The sequence below is a fragment of the Montipora foliosa genome, chromosome 10 (genome assembly GCF_036669935.1).
Source record: "Montipora foliosa isolate CH-2021 chromosome 10, ASM3666993v2, whole genome shotgun sequence".
Taxonomy (NCBI): domain Eukaryota; kingdom Metazoa; phylum Cnidaria; class Anthozoa; order Scleractinia; family Acroporidae; genus Montipora; species Montipora foliosa.
The window spans coordinates 27,187,536-27,197,612 of record NC_090878.1 but is presented as its reverse complement, the minus strand read 5'-3'; the positions used below and the strand labels follow the sequence as shown (position 1 = coordinate 27,197,612).

The following is a 10,077-nucleotide window of genomic DNA, read 5'->3' as shown; positions in this document are numbered from 1 at the left end:
ACCGGCAGTTTCAGCACTTTGAAGTGTTCGTTGGTTTCAACGATTTAGAGAAAGAGAAACTTTTAACGTACACATACACGTGGACTTCATGTATACATAAACACAGAAATAATGTAATCTAACATACATATAACACATCCAAACGTTACAACTTACTGTACTAGTTGAAAGAGGTGATTGCTCATTTCTTGTAAAGCTTCTTCTGATTTCTGTTTTAATGGATATATACTTCACTGTTTCATATTTAAGAATAACTTAAACATGAAAGATATTAGGTAAAGTGCTTTTTCTTCTGCATTCCCATAAATAAGATTTAGCTAGAATTAATAAATAATTAAGCAAGGGGCTTAGTGACGAGATAACACTGACGAAAATGGAAGTCTCAAATTCCTGCTAGAGTAATTTGGCATAAGGACAATAACTGACTGAAGATGCCGCTCAGTTTCACAATGGTGATGAGGATGATTTCGTTGAGGTCTCAACGTTAATCTTAAAAATTACTTGTTATCATTAATCACACCCTGGCTATATATTATTATTATTATTATTATTACTTCCTTATGTTTCATGTCTTCTTATAGATTCTTGCTCTATTTAAATGCTAGCTGTCTGTGAATGTATGTGTATACCCGTTTATTTTATTTTAATTTTATTAATTCTTTTACCTATCTTACTATTAATCTAATTTGCTAAATGTGATTGTAAGTTACACAGCCCGCCTCGATTAGCTTTGCTATATGTGGGCTGTGTATTTCTTCAGTTTTTTAAATTCAGCATTGAAATAAAATGATGATGATGATAGGAGGATTTGTCATCGTGAATAAGACCTACGGTATCTTGTATAACTTGGTGTTAGGAAAGAGAATATTATTTAGTATCTTGTATTGAAACGCCTTAAGGTAAGGTTCAAATTCACCTTTATGTGGTAGAATGTATACCTGCAATAGTTGGTATTCTGATAACCGGAAGTCCCGTTTGAGAGATTTAGAGCAAAATTTAGCTTCTCTGCTTTACAACTCACTAGCATATATTAATAGCCTCTTCATTTCATCTTGGTTACGTCCAGGTCAAGATCGGAATCGGAGGGGATGGACGCAGGCAGCTGGGCTGTCCAAGTTAGAAAATTTGTTCTTCTAATATTTAGTGCGCTTCTATTAACAGATTTAATAATGTTCAGTTCAAAATTTAGATCGCATACAGAATATATTTCAGAAAAAGGGAGACAGCTTGTAGTCTAGCATGGAGGTGGCATGAGAAGAGGGAGAGAGGAAGGAGGAATGCGCGGAGGGAATTAAAAAGGGAGGTACAGGAAGCTGGGTGAAGATACTATGCAGTTTTTTTATGTGTTGTCCGAACTACTAAGTATGGACAGTAGAACAATCAATTCTAAAATAGGACTAAGCAACCAATTTATCTCAAAAGCAAAACTGTTTCCTAGTACTACCTCTTTTTCTGAATTAATAAATTGTATTCTTCTCCATTATAATGATCTATTATTTATGGGGGGCTTAACCTACGCGAGTCAATTTAAGGGCGAAACGGAAAACAAAAATTCGGCAGTAAAAATCACAACAAATAATTGTGACACCTTTATTACCCTCAAACCGAAGAGACAACGCTATTCAAAGTATCACAGCGTACATCTAAACTAGGAAACACGGTCTGTTTACACTCTTTCTTTTACTTTCGGCAACAGCAAAAGCTGTAGTAGGGATATGGGTCTGGGAACCGAGTGATGTCACTAACAGAGCGTGACACCTCACTCCCTCCGACGTCCGCGCGACCGCATTGATAGTTGTAGAACGCGCCAATCTTTTCTCCGTTTTTAGTGGCTTTTCCTGTTTTTCCATGAATGGAAACTTCTGCGTCACAGTTGCGAAACGGTGACTGGGCACAAATCTGAGCACAGGTCTTCTTATCAGCCGTGTTACGCACAAGGACGGCGTTGTACCAGCTGCCAGATCCCCCTGAACTAGTGCTTCCTCTGCAGGCAGCAGCGGCCGCCATGTGAAGAGACTGCCAGCCCAAGTCGTACAAAGAGTATTTGTCGTAACCTGCCACAAGGAGACTCTGGGACAAGCGGCCATTGCTGTCGAGCACAGCGAAACCAGAAGGTTTCCCGGCTGTAGCTAACTTTGTTTTCAAGGCTGCGACCTTGATTTTGCAAACACAAGAAAAAAAAAAAAAAAATATATATATATAAATATTTTAAGAGGAAAAAAGGACGCAACTACATTTCCCGACAAGCCTGTTTCGTGAATCGCTTCAACGTATTGAGCACTGTTCCTCGAGAAAATCGACTTACAGACTCCCTATATATATATATATAAAAGTAAAAAAGTAATCCAAAAAAAAAAAAAAAAAAAGAAACGTAAAATTAATTATTCGGCTTCTACACCTAGGGAATTCATAAAAAGCTTTTTTTCTCATGGTATGACCACGGTTACAATTTAAGCAATCGTTTTACTTTTCACTCTTTTTGTTCAGTTCTTAGTCAGCCTTGCACTAATGACAAGCGGGGGCAGTTATTTATATTCCATGAGTTTTTTCTTAACTGTTTCGACGTTTATTTCTGAACGGGAAAGAATAGGAGAGTGATGGAAACAAGAATTTATTAAACAAATTATCGTGATTTCATTTCATTTTCAACGATACCTCCTTTTCAAGCTTTGCCAGTTTTCTTGCGTGGCCTGAAGTGGAAAAGTAAAATGTTTTAAATTAGGGTGCGTTCATTGACCGTATTCCGGAATAGGAATACATGGGATATAAGTTAGAAATACTTCGTTTTTACGGAGATTCACATTAAAATTGTCAAACATCTGCTAAAATGGTATTATAAACATATTTTTATTATCCTTCCTGCTTCGAAACGCGCCAAACATACCGTTTTAGTCATCACTCCACGTATTCTCATTCCGGAATAGCGTCAATCGAACGCGCCCTTAGTTTCGGGCGAGGTTGAGAGAATCTTTGACTTCGTTGGGAAGACTATCGTTTAAAAGCTATATTGCTTTAGACAGTTGTTTAGAGCTGTTTAGCGGTATTAAAAAAAATCATTTGAATTCAAGTACAAAGCTTGAATTTTCATTCGGCTGAACCACCAAATTTAATTTCGGAAGATTGATTTTCCTGGAACATCGCCGCATCGAGCAAGCCCTCATTCTGGTCTATAAGAAAGCACCGAAATCTATTTCGCGAAATGCTCATCTTGCGAAGCCGTGAATACAGTCTTTGCGGCCAATTTAAGCTGCTCCTCCCAAGACCAAATTCATCCTTTATGCTTCACTCCTATACTTATCAAGCGGCCAAACACTGGAACAATCTTTAGAACGTCAGACTGGAAAATAAATGTTTTGTGGAGAAATTTGAAACGGAAATCTCTATCTTACTCGCTTAAATGGAACTGTATTCTGTGCAAACGAAAAAATTAACGGCATTATTTTTCCATTTTTTCGACTTAAACACTTCATTCATGTTACTTTCTTTAAAATAATCCTTTATTGCACATTTGCATTTCAATGAACCTTCGCTGATATGCGATGTGTTGATAAATAAAGTGACTTACTTACTTACTTATTCCCGGTGAAAACTGATCAATAACTCAACTTGACTTACTTTCGTCATTTGAGTTTCCTCCAGCATTCGCAAGGCAGGAAATAGCGTCTTTCTGATATGATTGAGAGCAATTATTTGAGCATTAAAAAAAACGATAAAGGATTACAATGAAATTGCTTAAAAACGTATGTCAACTTACCAGACACTGACTTTTTGGACAGTTCGATAGGACCGCCGAAGCTGCTGAATTGTTTGATGTTTTTCCCAAAATTTCATGATAAGATGGCGCAGTGATCAAGAAACCCACGGCTAGTAATGGAAAGCTGAAAGCGGTAAGCTTCATCTTCTATCGTCCAAGATCAATTCAACAAGTCTTCCACAAAATTTTGAAGAAACACTCACAGTGGACAACAGAGGCACGGCTTTAATTCAAGTGTGCGTCATGGTAAGACAATAAGCAAAACTTGTTTGATAATCTTGTTCCTAAACATGGCGCAAAGGTCGAGTAAATACGGCTATGTAGCAACTTCGCCCCATGGAGTGTCTCATGACTCTATAGTCTATATTTAATTCAAGTCTTTGTCATGGTAAGACAATAAGCAAAACTTGTTTGATAATCTTGTTCCTGAACATGGCGCAACGGTCGAGTAAATACAGATCAGTACGACGTAATGTAAATATACAGAGTATACGGATTTCAGATCAAGGTTCCGTACTTCGCTCTCGTCCTCAATAATCTCATAGCGGATCAAAGTTGCATCAAATATTTTCTTTCAATATGAACGAATCGAACTTGGTAGTACCACTCACAGTGGAACCTCTTTAAAACGGAAATCAACTGTGCAGAGCAGATGGAGTGTCCATATCGCGAATGTGTCGCGTATTATAGACGTGCAGATCAGAAAAATTGTGATTCTCTTTGTGAACTGGTGAAATGTCTGTAATATAGAGGTGTGCCTAAAGAGGGTCTGGACACGTACTGAAACACTTTACGATTTTAGTTCCGCCTAAATAGAGGATTAGTGAAATCTACGGTCAATCGCCGCGGCTGTGGCATCTGAATTTCAATCTTTAAAACAGAATTTTATCTTGTTTCGACCATCTTTTTTGTTTACATCCTCTTATATCCTGTGTTCAGTGCTTGAAAAGCTCTTTGAAACTTTAAAGCTCTATCATCATACTGAACTGGTTGAATCTAGACCATGAGGCGGATAACAAATTGAATATTTTCATTTTCTTTTCCACTTTTCTACTGCACAAGTCGATATAGCGATATAGCGAAGGCACTCAAACCATCTCATAAATAGCGTGATCTGCCTAATAAATTGCTGAAGTACAAAAAAGATATCAATTACTGGTAAAAATTCTGAGAAATTCCGGATCTTTCTTTGCAGTAAATATTGCTAACAATATCTACGCGTAGGCGACGGTGCATGTCATGACAAAGGATTGGCCGAAGCCGATTTGCATTTGTCTCGCCATATTTTTAGTTGCTGCAGACTGCTTCATCATTAAAAATCTTTGAAACATAAAAAAAAATTATCGCATTAATAACATTCTGTAAAGTTTGTCGTCTTTCAAGGGCATCATCTATCGGCTTGAACCTGATTTGGTTAAGTTAAGGTTACTGTAGAGCTTCGAGGCCCATTTTGTCCAAAATTAATTTTTTACAACAAATTTAAGACCTCTACTTTATCTGAATTTTAAAACGCGAAAGAGACAAATTATTCACATAAACGGAATTTTTTAAAATGAGTCAATGAACTGCATACTGTGATAAGCCAATTAAAATGTGTCAATCCTTAAGGTGAGCACTAACTCTCATCCGCGGACTCGCTTCTTTTGTTTATCACCAACCTTGTTCCCAGGGTCTCTCTTCTCTGCCGTCTTTGAACGAGAAAGGAGACAGAGAGGGGAGACCCTGGAAACGAGGTTGGCTTACCCTTGCGTCTTGCAATCTCTCGCACAGAAATCTTCGCTTTTGTTGATTGTTTTCGTCTCTTAAGTGATAGACTATGCGATTTTGCCCCGTGTTCGCGTTCCAACGTTGGAACGCAATTAGCGCAAATCACAAGCGAATGTTTCCTTGCTGCCCTCCGCTAGCTTCTTCTGGGACTATTGACACAAAAGCACAGGGAGTGCTATTTGAGCGCTTTTCCGCTAAAATTCACCGTACAATTGGAGCGCGAATCGATCTTGTTGACTTGAATTAAAGTACCTGATTAAACTACAAACAAACGATCTTGTTACGCTGCAGTTGAAATCCTATCCGCGAAACGAAAACCGCATACACTAATGACTATGGGCTTGTCACTAGTGTTGACTAAAACAGTATAGAAGTGGACAAGGGATGAAAGGAATTTCGGCCAAATTTTGAATCGTCCATAAATCGCTAAAATTTGGATGAAAATGCTTTATTTTATGGGAAGCCAATTGTAGCAATATTCAATATATGGATATTTCCAATTCAAAGAATCTATTTTAGTTCAATTCAACGCGTAAATTTATGTTTAATATACTTTTTTTAGGTTCAGCTTCCGATTTTGCATTCAACAATTTTTGCATTCAATACATTTTGGTATCCTTCAAAGCGATTGCTTCAGTCCAACCTCTTCTTTTTTAAATTTCAAGAGCACATTTTGCGTTCAACACTTTTTATTTCATTCAACGCGATTTACTTTCGTTCAATAGGCGATTTATTGCACACAGCGGTCGAGAGCTGTGTTCCAGCCTCCCGTGACCTCACGAGGTCAAGAGGGACTAGGCAATAGTGGTCAACCGCTGTGCAATAAATCGTTGAATGAAAGTAAACAGCGTTGAACGAAATAAAAGTGTTGAATGCAAAATCGGAAGTTGAACCAAAAAAAAAAGTATATTGAACATAAATTTATGCGTTGATTTGAACTCAAATAGACTCTTTGGATTGAAATATCCATTTATTAATATTGCTACAATTGGCTTGCCATATTATTTCCAGCAGCTGGGGGTGTGGAAACAATATTCTACCCAGTCTTAAAAAGAAATTAACCAGAAAGCGCTTGAAATCAATTTTCGAGGAACCATTTTCCAAGCGTTTTATGTTCGCTTTCGTACAACGTGGACCTGAGGATACCGGTGACGCAAATGCGTCATCAGTTGTAAGAAGATACATGGGAAATGAAATCAACCGTTACTAATTCAAATCTCAAAACAGCTGATTTTCCGGTTTTGCACCGAGACATGGAAACTTCGCTCTGAAAAAAACGGCATCAGCACACCAGGATAATAGACAGAACAAAAAAAAAATCAAAGTGGACAACAAATCTCTCTTCAGAAGATGGTAAGAGTTTTCCGAACCCTAAGACTCGAAAATGAAGAAAGTAACTCAAAACTCAATTTGGCTAACCCTAGGCCTAGCAAGGCTTAAAGTTGGTTTTTAGGCCTAGGGTTAGCCAAATTGAGGGTTTTGGGTTACTTTCTTCGTGTTCTCGTTCGAGTCTTTCGAGCCTTCTTTCTCGATCCTGCTAACGCAACGCTTTAATTACAATAAAAATGATCTTTGAATCGAAGTGCCACTATCATTGGTGTTTCTTACCGCCCTGTTTTCTGAGGCATTACGCAAAACAAATTTGTTGATGGTAGAATTAATTAGGCCAACAGGATAGTCCGAAAACCACTACCCGATATTAGTCTTAAAATTGGTTTTACAGTACAACCGGTTTTCCTGAACAAAAATTGGGGAAAGATGTTAAACCCAAAGAAATCAAGCCATCCGCAATGTGTTATTTTTTATTTTAAATGTGATCTGTGCGATGCAGATTATGTTGGGTACACAGCCCGACACCCTCACCAACGCATTGCTGAACACAAAAATTCGACAATTGGCCGACATTTTTTGGAAGCTCACGGTAGGAAGGGTCTTTTAAAAGAAAACCAATTTAAAGTATTAAAAAAGTGTCAGGGCAAATTTGATTGCTTAGTCTACGAAATGCTCCACAGTCCGGGTCCGCAGTCCGCAGTCCGCAGTCACGTTTTATACTGATCGCGAATTGAGCCATAATCAGTTCTTCGGTTGTCAACGGTTACAGTAAAAATACCAAGGCTGAACACAAAATTCTCACGAGTCCACCAAATGGAGTCAAATATTCCTGGTTAAAACGTTCCCACAGTTAAAATTCCACCGTAGCCGCGCAATCGAAGCCCTGCCAGCGATGTCAGGCGGTTTTTAGTGTTCCAAACGAATCGATTAAACGATGAAAAAGTTCTCCTTTACATTGACCGTTGAGTTCGGTTTGGTGACGAGTCTTTGTTTGTGGCTTGGTAACGAGTCTTTGTTTGTCTTTGTTTGTTTGAACGCCGACATATGGAATCTATTTGTCAATTCGATCAAAACGAGTTTAATTATGCTTGTTTGAAAAAGCGATTTCAGTCAGTATTTTGAAATGTTAAACAATAAAGGTATAGGTAACTTTTTTATATAGACTCATGAAATTCATACGAAACTACATCCGGGACCCGAATGGCGTATTTTCCATATCTTCACTGGTGAGAATATTTATTTATGACGTCATCACTGCGTTTTCACGGTTGTTTGTGCAAACTGTCAGTCGCGTCAACATTCCTGAAGAACTGGGGGTATTGCCACATCCACTGGGCGGAATCTAGTCAAACAACAGGTTACCCCCATCCGCTGAGTAGCATTTTGTCAAGTTTCCTCAACCAGTTCACCTTTACGCATTTGTGCACCTTGATAGAGTGAGATACCAAACCACAACACAAGGACCCCGGCCAGTGCTAACCATTAGAGCATTACGTCTCACCCTAAATACGAAAGCGCGCTGATAAAAAATGAGTTAGTTCGCCAAGTTAATAAATACTATGATTGTGGTGGAAAGCTTTGACTGTAAGCCAGCTTTGAATATAGGCCAGAAAAAGGAAAAGGAGGTATTTACCATGAGTAAGGGGCGGGGATACTTGTCCAAAAATTTGACCGAAGGGAGACCGATGGCATACCATCCTGCACACCGCAAATGAAGTCTAAATACTTAATTTATAAAACCTTAAGTTACTACAGTGTTTCAGTCTCTATAAATTCCTCGAGGTCCTTATCTTTCTCAAGCAAAATGGGATACATGTAACCAGGCCAAACAGATTAGCGAAATAACGAACCTTTGCCTTGAAGTTCTCAGTTAGAACCACACTGCTGGAAACCAGATAACAGTGAATATATCCCCGCTGATGTACAAACTGCATTGCGCACACTATATCTCGGCTGAGGTCCAAAACAGTGTCCTCACTGAAAATGGTCTTCTCTTCGTAAAGTTGCTTTCCCAGGAAGGCACGGTCTACGGGTTCAAGTACAAGGCCCTGCTGAGAAGGATCTTGACTGGTGCACACGGCCATAAGAAGGAGTATATTGGGATGACGCAAATCTCTAGGGACGCAAAAAAGAAGTATCATTTTCCACTATGTGTACGTCTTTTCCTCGCAACTTTGGAGTGCTCGATTTAAATTAATAAATAGTAATACAGCTTGAGAAAAGGACCTATTTTTTTTCACAGTTTTGTTTGCTTGTAATAAACGGTGTTATATAGGTTTGGAGTTTAGTGAAAATCAACTCTACGCAAAGGAAACAAAACCATCTGCATTTACTAACAGAAACTACAAAATGTCTTTACCGGCTGCGGTTTGACAATGGACTTTGGCAAACACGGAAAATTCCCGACGGTAAATTTTTTGAGACGTATGAATGAAAGTTGCAGGGCCATGGACAGAAAAAATAACGATTGAAGCAATTTAATTGTTGGTTTGTTTATTTATTAAAGACATAACTGAGGCAAGTGCCTCGGCTTGCCTGTGACTAGCTACGGCCCCGAGTTCGCTTTTGGAGTATCCGCCCAAGATATATTGGAAAGGATTATCTTTGTATGTAGTAACAAAGTCACCTTGAGGCTCTGACCCTTACCTCAGTAAAGTGACCTCGCGATGAAATTACTCCTTCTGAAAAATGGCTTCTTTCACCTTCCACCGATATCTTTTTAACGTAACATATTCGCCTCTCAGTTTCCCTTTCATGTAAAAGCTTAACGGCTCGTAAGAATAAACTTGTTGGTCATATGATTATATTTCTAACCCAAGAACTTGAGAAACAGGCGCCCGCAGTGCGTTATCGACTTGAATGGCTCCTTTACAGAAAAAAAGAGTCGTCGGTTTCTGTAGCGTGAAGCAACTAGGAGTATTGTTTCTCACCCTGGATGGGATGCTAGTCCATCGCAGGGTTTCCGCCAGCATTATATTCGCCATTTATGCACTTGGGTGGAGAGAGGCACTGTGAGAGTAAATTGTGTTGCCCAAGAACACAACACAATGTCCCTGGCCAGGGCTTGAACCCAGGGACCTTTCGATCCGGAGTCGAGCACACTAACCATGAGCCACCGCGAGTACCCACCTTACCTCCACTCCTTTACAGAACCAGGGGTAATATGATTTCATTTCTGTTTTTTCAAGAAGCAAAGAGGAATGCCATCCTATTAACCCCATCGC

The 10,077-nt window shown here is 39.0% G+C and overlaps 1 protein-coding gene across 1 annotated transcript; it reads right to left on the bottom strand.

Moving 5' to 3' along the window:
- Positions 1-1,567: 1,567 nt before the first annotated feature.
- On the bottom strand, positions 1,568-3,963 carry LOC137973744 (uncharacterized). Its single transcript, XM_068820628.1, has 4 exons — positions 3,755-3,963; positions 3,616-3,667; positions 2,656-2,690; positions 1,568-2,154 (listed from the first exon to the last, which is right to left on the bottom strand). Exons 1-4 carry the CDS (start codon positions 3,896-3,898, stop codon positions 1,681-1,683), a joined length of 705 nt encoding a protein of 234 aa, XP_068676729.1. The 5' UTR covers positions 3,899-3,963; the 3' UTR covers positions 1,568-1,680.
- Positions 3,964-10,077: the final 6,114 nt, after the last annotated feature.